This window comes from Danio aesculapii, chromosome 21 (assembly GCF_903798145.1).
Source record: "Danio aesculapii chromosome 21, fDanAes4.1, whole genome shotgun sequence".
In the NCBI taxonomy this organism is placed as follows: Eukaryota; Metazoa; Chordata; class Actinopteri; order Cypriniformes; family Danionidae; genus Danio; species Danio aesculapii.
In genome coordinates this window covers 30,341,633-30,358,701 of record NC_079455.1, presented here as the reverse complement: position 1 = coordinate 30,358,701, position 17,069 = coordinate 30,341,633, and the positions used below count along the sequence as shown (strand labels likewise).

General features: G+C 33.4%; 1 protein-coding gene across 1 annotated transcript in view; it reads right to left on the bottom strand.

The window, feature by feature from the left end:
* Window positions 1-17,069, bottom strand: part of mmp17a (matrix metallopeptidase 17a) — a 166,074-nt gene that overhangs the window by 30,029 nt on the left and 118,976 nt on the right. Inside the window, exon 5 of the mRNA XM_056446307.1 lies at window positions 3,714-3,890. Within this exon, the coding sequence (XP_056302282.1) occupies window positions 3,714-3,890 (177 nt within the window). The remainder of the gene's footprint in view (window positions 1-3,713; window positions 3,891-17,069) is intronic.

The window sequence follows — 17,069 nt, the reverse complement described above, 5'->3', positions numbered from 1 at the left end:
ATTCTTCTTCCCCTAACCATCTCTCAGTCTCTTTCCTTCCCACCATGTGTGTTTGCATCGGCGTGCGTCATTCTGCATGTTGATTAGCGGGGGTCCAAATCATGGAGACGACCAATTAATCCCGGTGCTCCCAGCCTGGCTCAACACAGCCATGTAATTAAATCAATAGTGCCCCTATACAAACCCAATCACTTCTCCTCTCTGCTCCCCTCATTTGGGCCTGTTATTTGCCTGCTGGGATCACACAAAAGGGCAGTCGGCGGAGGGGGCATGCAGTGCCAATCACTGACAATTACAATGAGCACTTCAGCTAAAAACTAGGTAATGTTAGTATGAGCGGAGAACTGCTGAAGCACTTTCACATGCCAGTCACAATGCTAAAGCAATGCATGTGCCCTTTCTGAAACAACACAGGACAAAATCACACTTTTCCCACCTTGATTTAAGTAGAGTTAAGTCATAATATTTCATACAATTTCAAGTCTATTTTTAAAGTGAAGTCAAGATTGAACTTTTGCAGTCAGTTTAATATAACATTTAAATGATTCATTCAGTGAATCATGTCGATCAGTTGAATTATATTTCTATGTTTAAGGCAGCAAATGAACCTTTTTACTATAGATACAGCCAGATAAATAAATGAAATCAAATAAAGAAATCAAAAGCTGAATATATTATAAGAATGTATAATATCGTCTTTATTATGATTAAAATATATATTATGAATTTGTTGGAGCACCTACATACTTTTCACCCACTGGATCTACATCCTTTTACTGTTTTTGATAATATATTAAAATATATGACAATATTAATAATGTTTAGGAAAACACATTAATAATAATAATAATTTATTTAGACTAAATTATTAATTATTATCGTTATATTAATATTAAATATAATATATAACTATATAATAATTATATATTAATTATATTATTTAATTATTAAATAATTCATACTAAATATAGTGAATATAATATAATATAATATAATATAATATAATATAATATAATATAATAATATAGGGGTGGCGCAGTGGTTAGTGCTCTCGCCTCACAGCAAGAGGGTCGCTGGTTCGAGCCTCGGCTGGGTCAGTTGGCATTTCTGTGTGGAGTTTGCATATTCTCTCCGCGTTCACGTGGGTTTCATCTGGGTGCTCCGGTTTCCCCCGCAGGTCCAAAGACATGTATAGGTATAGGTGAATGGGTAAACTAAATTGTCTGTAGTGTGAATGAGAGTATATGGATTTTTCCCAGTGATGGGTTGCAGTTGGAAGGGCATCCGCTGTGTAGAACATGTGCTGGATAAGTTGGCGGTTCATTCCGCTGTAACGACCTTTGGTTAATAAAGGGACTAAGCCGAAAAGAAAATGAATGAATGAATAATGGATGTATTAATGGTAATGTTACGATCACTAGCGACCTAGTAACAGAATCAATGATGGGCTAAAAATCTGCGGAATTTTGCACGTGCAGATTTCGTGTGGGCCTAGTCATGACAACGTGTTTAGCTTGATTTTGACATTAATTTGATTCAACAGTTAAAGCAAATGATTGTTTCATCCACTATAATACATTTGCCTCCAAATGAAATTCGATTATAATTCTATTCTAAATATTAATATGACATGATTAAATATTTACTGAATATGTTATAAAATCTAAAAAGCATTGCATTGACAACAAACCCTGCCTGCATAATTCATATCTGAGCACTCAGAACACGCCAGCAAATCACAAATTATGAATTGCAAGGAAGTTCTATGAAAGTAAAATTGGCAAGCATATTTTTGGTTTTACAAGTTTTTAAAAAGTGAACGGCACCACAACAAGCATAGCATGGCAGTGCTACAAGCAGACACCACTCAATCTTCATATTATCCTTGTGTGTTTACTGCTGACAGATTACAGCTCCTCTCTGTCTGTACGTCTTACAGAAACACTGTGGCGTCAAGTTGTCTCTACTTGTCACTTTTCACTTCTCCGGCAATTCCAAATCAACAGAGAACAGAAGCTCAGACAGACTCCCTGCGCTCAGCACTTTCACAAATATTCCAGTCCAATATTTCAGAAAATTCAAAAGGAATATTCAAATATTAGTTTATTTAAACGACATGTATTGAGAAGGGTGTGATTTTTTTAAACCAACGTTATTTGTGACAATATTTCAGAATACGTTTATTAAACTATATTTACAACAAAGTGTATGTGTTATATCCTGTTTAGTTAAGAACATAAAAAAATGTGACGAAGTACATAACAAAGCATTAATACAGAGAGAAAAATTAACTGATAAAAAAATATTTATATTTATTTATAAGTAATTTATTAAAAATTACTAAACAAATCGTATAAATACACTCGAGTTGGCATTTGTGCACAATTTTTATGTTGTTTAAGATGCTCTTTATGAAAAAAATAGAAACATTAACATAATTGAGATAGTAGTTGTCTCCTTATTCTGTTTGCAGAAAGGCCGGTTTAAGAAAACACCTGATCTGTTTTTGAGTTTGGACAATGGACACTACAATTGCTTGTGTTTATTTAAGGTAAAGTTTTCTCTGAATATGCTCAAAATTCTTTCTTCATTCAGCTGGTCAGTAATGATGTTTTGATGTTTGGATTTGATATAATTCCTTACTGCGATGGTGCTATTGTAAACTTGCTTTAACCCGACAAGGTTTGGTAAAATTATCACTGTGACTTCACTGTGCCAATCAATTAAAATAAATAAAAGATAGTAAATAAACAATAAATAACAATTAAAAACGTATTAACTGCTCACTTTCCACCTTAGAAAAATTCACATTTTATTTCTTGGACATAAAAGTGACGTAGTAAAATTAAAATGTCATTTTATCAGACATAAAAGCGACATAGCAAAATATAAATAGTATTTACTGGACATAAAAGTGACGTAGAAAAATTTAAATGTAATTTTATTGGACATAAATGATGTATAGTAGCAAAATATAAATGGTAATTATCAGACATAAAAGGGATGTAGGAAAATTAAAATACGTTATATTGGACATAAAGGTGATGTAGCAAAATATAAATTGTATTTATCAGACATAAAAGGGATGTAGGAAAATTAAAATGACATTGTATTGGACATAAAAGTGACGTAGCAAAATATAAATTGTATTTATTGGACATCAAAGTGAAGTAGCAAAATATAAAATGTCATTTTATCGGACATAAAAGTAACATACAGTAGCAAAATATAAATTGTATTTTTTGGACATAAAAGTGATGTAGCAAAATTAAAATGTCATTTTATCAGACATAAAACTAATGTAGCAAATTTAGAATTGTATTTATTAGCTAAAAACATGACGTAGCAAAATTAAAATGTCATTTTATTAGACATAAGTGACAGCAAAATATAAATTGTAATTATCAGACATAAAAGTGATGTAGGAAAATTAAAATGACATTATATCGGACATAAAAGTGAAGTAACAAAATATAAATTGTATTTATCAGACATAAAAAAAGATGTAGCAAAATTGAAATGTCATTTTATTGGACAAAAGTGATGTAGCAAAATATAAATTGCATTTATTAGTCATAAAAGTATAGTATAGAATATTTTAGTTTTAGGGTTTTTATTTTTTATGTGCTTGCAGAACAAATATTTGAGCATTTGTGCAAAGCTCGAGTTCAGCAAACTGTGAGAAACAGGAGGAATGGGGCAGATTTGCTCACCGTACAGCTGCCAGACGCGGACCTTGTCTTCATATGCAAGGTTGTACTTGAGTGGGTCACCCACTGGACCCTGGTAATAAGGGCGCATGATGGACTCAATGGCAGAGGTGTGTGCGAGCCCAATGGCATGGCCAAACTCATGCACCGCCACTGCAAACAGGTCCATCCCATGAGAATCTGATAAGAAGAGCAGACTTTGCTTAGTAATGACAAACCAAGGAAATATTTAGGGGTATAAAATAAAATAAAATAAAATAAAATAAAATAAAATAAAATAAAATAAAATAAAATAAAATAATTTTGACATCATCATATTTATTAAATTGGACATATGAATATTTTTTTTGACGAAGATTTTACATTTCTCTTCAGGTTCATGCATTTTAAAGTACTCCACACTGTGCCAATTTAATAGTGCATATTTAATACATAGTGCCAATTTAATAAAGTCATAGTTTTCTGATAACAATTTATACATGGACATATACTTTATTCAGAATTTCATACATTATAAATATATGTATAAATATGTATAACCCATGTGGTTAATGGTATATTCAGGAGGAGAAATCCAAGTAAGCAATAAATAAATAAATAAAAGAAATCAACAGAATAATACCATAACTATAATTATGAAGTAAATAAGAAATTATTATTTTAAAAAAATATATTGGTGGCATTATTTTATATTTATCTCCAGGTTTGCGCATTTACTTATTTCACATATATGAAAAAGACAGTGGCAATTTCATAAATAATGTTTTTTTCCTATGTTAAATAATAAATTATTCATAGAAATATATTTTATTCATAATTGTATACATTAAAAATATACGTATGTACTAACCCATGTGTTTACAGTCTACTCAGAAATATTACAATCAAAACACACATGCGAGTTAAAAAAATACAGTGCCGATAAAAACAAACATTATTTTTTTAGATTATAAATTATACATAAAATATATGTTTTATTCATAATTCTATACATTATCTCGTGGTAAACCGAATGCTCAAAAATAGTACAATAAAAGACTGTCAATTTAAAAAAGTGATAATTCTGGATGATAATTTCTACAAATAAATCTATTAATTTACATGTAATATATAAATGTATGTAAGCCCATGTACTTTCAAGTAATCAATCATTACATTATAAAATATATACTGTATAATCCCATGTGATTAACAAATCAGATAATTCTTTAAGATTTTTGAATTGGCAAATATGAGAACAGATTAAAGCATTTTTGAGAAATGTATAATGTGTAGAACTTCATCAATTTGCACTGCATGTAACGTAGGGGAAAGAATTGAAACCGAACACAGATCTCTTTTGTGATATTTCTGTCCTACTGAACATTGAATACCTTGTTCCGTGAGTATGAAGACATCCAGAGCAATTACGTCCTGGAAATCACAGTGATTAAATTGGGAATAGTTCAGGATGTCCACCCACATTGTCATTTTCAACACAATGAGCTGGTGATTGACAGGGAGAACCGCACCATTAAACGCTACTCACCTTTTTCATTATCTCGCTTTAGTACACAGATGCAGCCAGCCATAAAAACATTCACACTTTTCTGTTAAATGGCCCCTAGAGATGGCAACAACAACAAAAAAATGCAGCCGGAGCCAGAAATATGGCACAGGATTTTGTTGGAATTGAGAAAGAGAGACAAATAGACAGGAGGAGATCTATAGATAGACAGGCAATGAGAGAAAGGTGAGCTTACAAACCGTGAAAATGCCAAAATGTGTCACAGTTTCCTCACGCCGCGGGACTGTATAAGCAGAACGAAGATAGTCAAGCTCCTCTGAGAGAAAAATAAGGAGTAAATAATGTTTATTTAAACTGGGGAGTTCGAAATTAACAGCATTAAAGTACGGAGTGCCACAAGGATCTGTCTTAGCCCCCCTGCTGTTTTCAATTTAAACGCTGCCCCTTGGTAATAGCTATATATTTGAATAGCTATATACCAGGAAGAATTTCTAAATTATCTAAGTTAATAGAGTGCGTTACAGCCATAAAAGTCTTTTTTTTCTTCTTTTAAATATCATTTTGTAAGATAAATAACAGTACATGAATAATGAAGTTTTAATATATAAATTAAATATTACTTTATTATGAATTAATGTTGAGTTAAGCTGTGCGCTAATCATGAACTTTAACTACAACGTGAGTCATATGAGTTCATGTGTGAATAACTGTTACCTTAATGACTTGTTAGTACATTTTGTTAATTAATGTGTTAATTAACATTTAAGCTTAAGCTAATCAACATGAACTCATGAGCTGTTAATGTATAATTATGTCATGACTAGGGCCAGACGGAATCTGCGGATGTTTTTTTGCTATTTCTGCTGAGAATTTTGGTAAAAATCTGTGGATTTCTGCGGAATTATTTTGGGAGTATCATAACTAAAACCTTAATATGTGAAATTAAAAATAATATATTTTTAACTTTTATTTAATGTTTAAAATGCAAATCCAATTAGATTCACTTTATTTGGTAAACAAAGCAAGTCTCTCATATAATATATCTACTAAAAGACAGAAAATATTACTGTACAAACCGCATTGTACATAAATCAGATAAACATTTTCATATTAGTCAATAATATTACTGTAATTAATTTATAAACTGAATAAATATAGATTTACACATATTTCCTCAAGTAAATAAACAGAATTAATGATGGGCTAAAAATCTGCAGAATTCTGCGGAAAATCTGCGAAATTCTGCACGCACAGATTCCGTGTGGGCCTAGTCAAGACTTTACTTGGAGGGGCACATCGCTATGAACTCAACCTTAACTACTCATGAACTCCTGTGTTGAAACTGTACATGTTGATGCTGACTGAACACTTTTCTGTTGTTATTCAGTGTAAACGCACTAGACGGACGGGCATTGAGAGTTGATGAGTAGTTAATAATGGGTTAATGATGGTGTGCCCCTCCAAGTAAAGTCATGATATAATTATACATTAACATGAGTTCATGATGAATAAATTAAGCATAAACTAACAAATAATACATTTTAATAACAAACATACATCATTAATAATACATAAATTAACAAACAAGCATGTACTAACATGTATTTAATGTAGCCGTTATTCACAGATGAACACATGTGACTCATGTTGTAGTTAAAGTTAATTCATGATTAGCGCATGCATGAACCCATCATTAATTCATAATAAAGTAATGTTTAGTTTACATATGAACACATCATTATTCATGTACTGTTAATGTAAAGTGTTATCGATATTACTCTTTGGACTGAAAACCTGTAAATAAAAGCTTTTGGGATATCATTTGTATGTAGTTAGATATACTGTTTCTTTAGGTGCATCCCAAATCGAATACTTATGCACTATTCTATGCCATTTTGTAGTATAAATAGTAGTGCGTTCACACTGAAAACTCTAAAAATAGTAAGAGCACTTTAATTACCTGGATAATGCACTCATTCGACCGGTAAAATGAAGTGTGTAGTGATGGACACTTCACGCACTCAACGACCGCTGCTTTGCTCACGTAGCGGAAAGGGTGGAGCTATCGGGCGCACATGTTGGATAACGTTATTTATTTTGGATTGTGACAGCAGTATTCTCCTACGAAAGTGAGTATAGCGCCTCCCAATGGTAAATGCGGTTGTACTCATGGCAGGTATTATTTGGTACTTAAGTCATTTATTTCACTAATTTGGCAACCGTCAAACGTCATCAGGGAAACGGTTTGGAATTTCCGCTAAGCAAAAAACATTAGTGTTCCATTTGGGACGACACTACATACATATACTATGCTGTTGAGTGTGTAAGTGCATAAGTACATAGTGCATAAGTGCATAGTGTATAGTGTGCCATTTGGGCCGCAGCTAGAGACCTGGGTGATTTATCTGACAGCAACTTGACTCCTGAAAATCATATTGCATGCTACAAAAACAGCCACCTTCCACTTTAGAAACATTTCCAAGCTACAGAACATGTTGTCGGTTTCTGATGCTGAATAGCTCAGTTCCTGCATTCATGACCTTATGACTCAATTATTGTAATGCTCTATTAGCTGGTTGTTCAGCATCTTCAATAAACAAGTTATAGTTCATCCAGAACGCAGCTGAAAAGTTGTTGCCAGGTCAAGGAGACATGATCGTATCACCTCAATTTAATCTTCTCTATACTGACTAGCCTACCTATTACGTTCCCTATTGATGCTAAAATACCACTACTTACTTACAAAGGCTTATGATGGCTTCTGTGAACCTAATCTTTTATCACACTATAATCTGGAAAAGTCTTTCTTAAAATGTTCAAACACACAGTCCAAATTAAAATAAAGACGTATTTCTTTTTAAACGTTCACATCATGTATTTGTTGACTTCAAACTGCAGCCATATCAAAGCAAAAACAGCTTATCTTTGATTGAAATGTTATGAACAGCAGTCACATTTTCTGCTTCTACCTTGGGATACCCACCCTGGGGTAACTGGAGATCATGCCAGCTCCAGTTTTGGATCCAAATTTTTGGATGTTGATAGTTTGAATGCCATTATTACCTGCAGTATTACATGACAGTGTTATCACAGAATTTCTGCAATATGGACATTAATTTGCCATAGTAACTTCTAGGGCCCTATCATACACTTGGTGAAATAAGGTACAAGATGTGTTGGGCGCAATTTGTTGCTATTTTCAGACTATAATTTTCACGTTTTGTGACATGTTGTTGAAATAGCAAATCCATTTGTGCCATGTTGCGGACTCATGAGTGTGCCAGTCTGAAAAGGAGGTATGTTAAGGCACATTGTTGGCGCGTTGCTATTTTGAGGAACTGAAATTGATCGCACCACTGACCAACTAAAAGCTGGTCTAAAGTCCAGCGCAGAGCGGTTAGTTATGCACCTATGCAGGTCCAAACACTTACACATTGTTTAACACACACAGGATGTACAGCAATACACAAATATCTTCACATATGAAGAAAAATAAACAATTAAAATGTTATAAAAACTATTATTTTCTACATAAATATCAAAAACACTGCCTCCATGCCTCATCTAGGGGGGCTTTTTCAGTTTATTCATGACAATTTGCATTTGTGTAATATTATTAGCAGTATTATTTATTAAATGCATATTCATATTTGTTTTAATAAAAACAAGTTTAGATTTGTCCACCTGTTGGGTTTTTGGAGACGTCACCAAATGGAGCATAAGAATAGGACGTCTGTTTGGATATGAGTTTTTTGACCACACTTCATTATTTTTGTTCATTTATTCATTTGCTGGAAATTAGAACTGAATTTAGAAATAGTTTTGAAACAAATCTTTGCGCTTAACAAATGAAATTAAATATGTAGGCTAATGGATGTCTTCAGTGGAGAGCGTACAACACCATTTCCTTACTCCACAAAAGTAAAGGAGTAAAGTAAAGAGTAAAAGTAAAGTAAAGAGAAAGTAAAGAGGCCCAATTGAGGAGTCTCGATCACAGATGGTCTGTTTAACTGTTTTCTTGCTAGTGTAGCGTTCAATTTTTCCACTTATAAAGTCCGCCATTTAAATGGCGAATACGACATGGCGTGACACAATTGACTCCTAAAGGGAATGGGAGATGAGACTCTGGTTGGTTTGATGCATGTTATGCTCAAAACACACCTATAAATCATTAAGAGAATAAGCGCAACCCTGTTAGACCATGCACCATTTTTCCATCATTAAAATAGCAAAAAATGGATTCGGACATACCTTTAATGCTTTTGTGCATGCACTTTAGACTTTACCTCTAGATCGTTAAAATAGAGCCCATAATAACCACTTTATTTCTAAAGTAGAATCATGCTTTTTTCTGTTTAGCTGCTTTGAAGTGATTTGTATCTATAAAAGCACTATACACATAAATGTGAATTGAAGTAAATAACTTATATTATCTAGTTTTTCTTATTTGCCTGTTGATCCTTGTAATGCTTGACACAATCTACATTGCATAAAGCTCAATAAGAATGAAAGTGACATGACATGGCTTGACCATTTTGTCATCATTTACTCAATAATACTGTTTTATGACTTCTTTTGTGCATCTCAAATGGAGAAATACTTTTCACACTGTACTTTATTTAAATAACAAGGCTTGATTCTGATTGGTTGAAGCTGTTATTTCCAGTAAGTGCATGTCTGTGAAGTTCAGTAGTTCCAGGTCTGCTTTATAGTCTCATATCAATTCTCCCAATTATTAAACTTCTTTTCAAAGGTCTTTACAACCTGAAAGCAAAAGAACTAAAACCCACAAAGAACAAAGAAAAATGACAAAAAGAAAATGACAAACAATTTCCTACTAAAATACCTTTCATTATCTATGAAAAACACTCTTTCTTTTTCATGGACTCTAATTCTCTCTGCACACACACACTGGCTTTAATATAATATAATATAATATAATATAATATAATATAATATAATATAATATAATATAATATAATATAATATAATATAATATAATATAATATAATATATAATATAATATAATATATAATATAATATAATATAATATAATATAATATAATATAAAAAAATAATAAAAATAAATAAATAAATATATTATATATATATATATATATATATATATATAGATATATATATATATATATATATATATATATATATATATATATATATATATATATATATATATATATATATATAAATATATACACATATACATTTTTTTACATATATATATATATATATATATATATATATATATATATATATATATATATATATATATATATATATATAAATAATATATACAATATAATATAATACAAATGTGATCAAAAACAAAATCATTAATTGCATATTTTTCAAGGCTTTGGTTGAGATAATAAAATAATGTACATCTGTCTACAATATATGTATGCAAATATGTGGTAGAAAGTTATTCAGTTGTCATACAAAATGAGGGTGAGAAGAAAAAAAAAAACGCACATCCTATTTTAGCTGTACTGTCCCTTTAAACCAACACACTCTCGTGACTGGCGAGTTTTACAGTACTTGGTGCATAGTTATCATCCACTGTATCTAATTGCTAGAGGCTGATTAGTTTAGTACAAGCTAGTGATTCATCCAGATGAACTCTGGGTCCAAAGGAGGAGATGTAGAGCATGACAGATGGATATGAAGCAATGTGATTAAGACCTTGCGCACTGGAAACATCTGCTGCATGGCAGCCCAAAGCAGCGAGCCGAAGGTGTCTCTCACAGATGACTCAAAGAAACGAGTGTAAACTATTTCAAAAGCCAGATTTAGCCCATGCTTGTTAACAGTTTGGCCCTGGATTGCAAAGGCTTGTTTGGTGAAGGTTACGGTATTAAAGTACCTTCTGTTCAGTAAACAAATACATGTGTTTTGGATTATCAGATCAGAATGGCTTTAGTGGAACAGTTCAACTGAAGATAAAAATCTGTCATCAATTATTCACCCTCAGACTCTCCAAAACCTGCATGCACTTCTGCCTTTTTTAGAGTTTAGTGTTTTTGTCATTTTCATGTGATTACAATGAATTATGGTGGTATCCAAGCTTAAAAAATATGGAAAAGTACACTAAAAGCACTACCAAATAACCCATATGAATATTTCAAAACTCCCAAAAAGGGAGGTAACAGTGAACCGTGAGTCGGTTTAAAATCAACCCAGGGTCATTGGAAATATGTGCCCAGGACTACATTTTTGAGAACCTAAAAATATGTACCCTGGACCATGTCTGGTTGCAGTTTTTGTTTTCACAAATTCACTAGAGGGTGCCATGTACATTTTTGATCAATCTCAAATATGTTACCATTTTCTCATGCGTATTTATGTTGTATACATGTCTGCGATTTTTAAGGTCCTTCTTGTGCGAGTCTAAGAGAGAAGCCAGTCGGCTTGTTGTCGTGCATAATACATCAGCTTTATATCTACTGATCCACTCAGCCAAATACGTGATTATTCAAATAGTTTAAGATACCAAACAATTTGCGATGCAATTGGGGCAAGTTTATATGAATGAATCTCTGAGGGAAACTGACTTTATTTAAAAACATTTAATTCGTATATTACTTGAGGCTGGGACACACCAAGCTGACACCCAACCAACTGTTGCCACATTGCGTCTGGTCTCGTCTGGATTAAAACGCTGCATGTGAACACAGCAAATGGGTGAGAGGGGTGCAGGGGGAAGTAGTCTGTGTTCTCATTCCACACTTGTCACTTGTACTTGTCACTGACCACAGATGGATTCGCTCATGCAAATGTATGTAATAATCTAATAATTCATACTGTTTGCAAATATTTGAGAATGTTTGTTTACTTTGGTACATCACTTCAGTTTTTGTTCCAGCACTCTGATTTGTTGCTAAATAACCAATCAGTGTACTCTTTTCAGTTCCAGCTGACGGCCAATGTCAATTCTAAATGCTGAAGTCAAGCCAACTTGATCCTGTTGTTAACCTGATGAGAGGTGATGTATAAAACACAACAATATAGGAAAAACAATTATTGAGGAAGTAAATGGTTATAGGTTATCAGCTTGTTTCAAAATATCTTCTTTTCTGTTCAACTCATAAAGGTTTGGAATAGGATTGCCACAATTCTCAATATATTATTGAACCGTTTGGTACTGCATCCCCAGTTCAACATGCACTTGTGAATTGTGTTTTTTTTTTCGGTTTTACGTTTAAATAATGTATGTGCGTTTTATTTCTCTCCGAATTGACTGTTTGTGTGTGCTTTTAAGTCTACGAGCTGAGATGAGGAAACTCCTCCCCACGAGTAAATATTCAATCACTATGCTCTAAAGTTAGGGGGCGCTTAACCATCATTCCACACTTTAACATGGCAAGCGGCGGTGAAGTAAGGCAACAGTACGAGGAAGCGCCGGCATCTTTCAAATCTGCGGTGTGAGGACATTTTGGTTTTGCTGTGGAGTATAATGCCAATGAAAGAAAAAAACGGTAAACAAAAAATGACTGTGTGCAAGCATTGTTTTACACGTAAAGCCTACTCAAACGGAAACACTTCCAACATCTGCGGTGCCATCACCCAGCAATATCACTGTCTGAAGGCAGGATAGCAGAGAAGGTAGTAAAGTCCTCCAAAAAACAAAAATCCCTCGCTGAATCCTTCCAGCAAACAGATGCAACTGGTTCCGAGAGACTCATAAAAATAACAAAGGCAGTGAGGGTGTTCATTGCTAAAGATTTGCAGCTGTTTTCAGTGACTGGAGATGCAAGCTTTTGTCATCTTATAAAAGCACTCGATCCGTGTTATCGACTACCGTCTCGCACTTTTTTCAGCACAGAGATAATTAAAATGGTTTACTTATGTTTACTGTAGGACAAATCTGTTTATTTGAAATGGTCAATTTATGTTTATTAACTTCACATGTATGTTTATTTACAAAATGTAGGAATTTATGTTCCCCAGTTTGTACATAGGCTACCAGTAGCTGTGAGATTTCAGTGTTAAATAAAGGAGTATTGCAATAAATCGTTTAAAAAAAATGTTTCTCCTTAAGCCATTACTGTTCCTATTGCCTAAGCATAGAAAAAACAAAACAAAACACATGTGTCAAGCCATCAGAACTGAACTGAACCAAAAAAAACAACAAAAACGTTTTAGCATGATTTTTCTTCAAATATCTTCAATTAAGAAGTTTTGTTAAAGCAAATCAAGATTATGTTCTTAATAGACCCCCATATTTATTTTTAGAAAACATGATGATAAAAGATAATCTGAGAAAAGCTATCATATCAGAGTTTTATGGTTTGCTGACAATGAACTCACCCGAAAATTCATATTGTAATGCATGGAAGGAAGATTTACAGTCTGGAGTTTTGGATGAAGATTGGGAAGAAGCCTGCTCTACGGCTCACACTATGTCTATAAATTCATGTCTTAAACTTATACAATATAAATGGATAATGATAATGCGGACACATGTAACATCAGTTAAAACATACCAGATATTTGTACAAAATGTTTGGAAGCTAGAGGAACCTTGTTTCACTGTATTTGGCAGTGCACAAAGATTAAATTATTTTGGGAAGAGGTAAGAGTCATAAGTGAAAAGATCATTTCAAAACAAATCCTCCTCGACCCAAAGCTTTTTTTGCTGGGCTTATACCCAGGGCACTCAAATTATAGTAGAAGTGAACAAGTATTTATAGACCTCAGCTTGCTTTATGCCAAAAGATGCAAAGACCAAACGCTACCCAATGGATAAGACAAATGTTGTCAAGCCTGCCATTAGAAAAAAATAACATATATTAAAAGCTAAACAGTGTGTATTTGAAAACATATGGCGTCCTTTGATTAGTTATATCAAAGAAGTGGAATTAACTGAAGAAGTTGATGAATTATTTTTGGTGGACAATGCAGTTCCAGTCTTACAGTTCTGTATTGATACATTCTTCAAAATATACTTACTGTACCTAGTACACAGTATGATTATAATTATCATGTTTAAATACATTACAATTAACGACAAAAAGAGCAGTTTTACTTTTATTTTTTTGTTTTGTTTGTTTGTTGTTTTGTTTTTAATATATATATATTTTGTATAATTTGTAAATGCAACAAGGTTATTGTTGTGAAATTTTTTTTGTAAAATGTTATATTTCAATGTGTACAAACTGAAAACGAAAATAAAAATATTATGGAAAAAAAGAAGAAAAAAGCATGTTAAAAACCGAGGTATGTATTGAACCGTAGGCTAACTGTATTGTTGGATCCCTAGTTTATAACACATGAAGGGAGAGAAAATAGTGACTTTTTTATTTTTGTGTGAACTATCCCTCACTTTTCAACATCTTTCCATTAAATTTGGTTAATCCAGTTCAGAAAACACACTGACTGACTCACTAATGTGTCTATATGGTTTCAGAAGAGTTTCAATACGGCAGAAGATATTGGAAACCTTTTCTATTTATTGCAACTGCATGTCAAATAATTGCCAGTACAATTAATCAAAAATTCTCCTTTTGTGAAAGCTTCGAATGGGTTTTGAAGGACATGAAAGTGCATAAATAATGTCAGGTTTTTTATTCTCAGTTGAACTAACTCTTTAGTCAGTGAAGCACAGGCAGAAAGTTGTGGATTACTTAAAATAACCTTGCTCGTGAAGGTAAAGAGTGCTCTCTCTCTCTCGCTCTCTCTCTCTAGCAAAAAATAAATCAACAATAGTCACTGCTAATGACTGGTGGCTCGGTAAAATGGACGATAATGGACTAGGGTCTTCTGCCTCATTTTGTCATCCACACACAAAAATCGTGGACACACACAGACTTTAAAAACAATAGTGCATCACCGGCTTGGGCCAAAATGCAAAAAGTTGATCAAAAAAGCACCTGCTTAATGAGCCTTTTGTTTTGGCCATAACAATCAGTCTGCATTAGTGAGCGATGAATGAAGGCATAATTAATAAAAGCAATCTGCCCGCTGTCATAACAGAGACGCTCCTCTGATTCTAGTATGAACATGGGACGGCCCCTGCTGCTGTGTAGCATCTAGGAGGATAACCCAAATCTCAAACAGCATTTCAGATTCTGTCTAGTCTCCATTAAGAGTTAATTACATGCTACACACAGCAGAACTTCCTCTTTCCTTTTTCAATCCACTGTTCGCTCAAAGAGAGAGCTCTTGTTCTGTCAGAAACAATATGGTTACAGTTCTCCAGACTGCGCTGGAGGGAGAGAGAAACACAGAAATGGGACGTGCGTTTATTCACTCTCTTTTTGTTTTAATTAGCTGAGCTTTAAAGGCTTAGTTGGCTAAAATACGAACATTCTGTCATCATTGACTCACTCTTACGCTAATGCAAAGCTATGAGACTTTTGTTCATTTTCAGAACACAAATTAATGTATTTTTAATCAAATTTCTGTACCTCAATTGAAAGGATGTTCACTCTAGACTGTGGTTTAATCCAAGTCTTCGGAGACATGATCATTTTAATTGATAAACATATTTAATTTAGCCTTTTGTTCACATTTAAACATTGATTAGCAAAGATAATCAGAAGCTCAATTGTATTTGCTCACAAAAATGAGCTGGTTCTCGATGGTTCTCACGCATCAAGCAAGCATGCTATAGCTTTTGTCTATATGATTGCATATAGAGTGAACGAACCCTTTAAAGCTTGTAATTAAAAATATTCATTTGTTTGTTTATATTCTTGCTGGCTTCAACTGTTTTAGTTGAAACAAATGTGAATCAACTTTTCCAGTCATCTCAACTTGCATCAATCAAACCAACTAAAAATATTAAGAATTTATATAGCTAAGAAAATAATTGGAAACCTTATTAACTTATTAAAAGAAGTTAAAGCAACATAAACATATCCGTTGTCTTGACTTTGTCGCAATATTTTTATATTGTGTGTTTATACAGTGCATCCGGAAAGTATTCATAGCGCTTCACTTTTTCCTGTTTATGTTACAGCCTTATTCCAAAATGGATTAAATTCATTTATTTCTCAAAATTCTACACACAATACCCCATAAGGACAATGTGAAAAAAGATTTTTTGAAAGTGTTGCAAATTTATTAAAAATAAAAAACCTAAAAAAAAAAAAAAAAATAAAAAAAAAAAATCACCACATAAGTATTCACTTTACAGTGAAGCTCTAAATTGAGCTAAGGTACATTCTGTTTCCACAGATCATTCTTGAGATGTTTCAGCAGCTTATTTGAAGTTCACCTGTGGCAAGTTCAGTTAGTTGGACATGATTTGAAAAGGCATACACCTGTCTATATAAGGTCCCAGGGTTGAAAGTGCATGTCAAAGCATAAACCAAACATGAAGACAAAGGAATTGTCTGTAGACCTCCAAGACAGGATTGTCTCGAGGTTGGGAAAGGTCACAGAAAAATTTCTGCTGCTCTGAAAGTTCCAATGAACACAGTGGCCTCCATCATCCATAAGCGGAAGATGTTTGGAACCACCAAGACTCGGCTGGCCATCTAAGCTGAGTGATCGGGGGAGAAGGGCCTTAGTCAGGGAGGTGATCAATAACCCGATGATCACCCTGTCTGAGCTACAGCATTCTTCTGTGGAGAGAGGAGAACCTTACAGAAGGACATTTGTGCAGCAATCCCTCAATCATATTCTCTGCTCTGATGAGACTAAAATTAAACTCTTTGGAGGGAATGCCAGGCGTTATGTTTGGAGAAAACCAGGCACCGCTCATCCCCAGGCTAATACCATCCCTACAGTGAAGCATGGTGGTGGCATCATCATGCTGTGGGGATGTTTTTCAGCAGTAGGAACTGGAAGACTAGTCAGGATAGAGGGAAAGATGAATGCAGCAATGTACA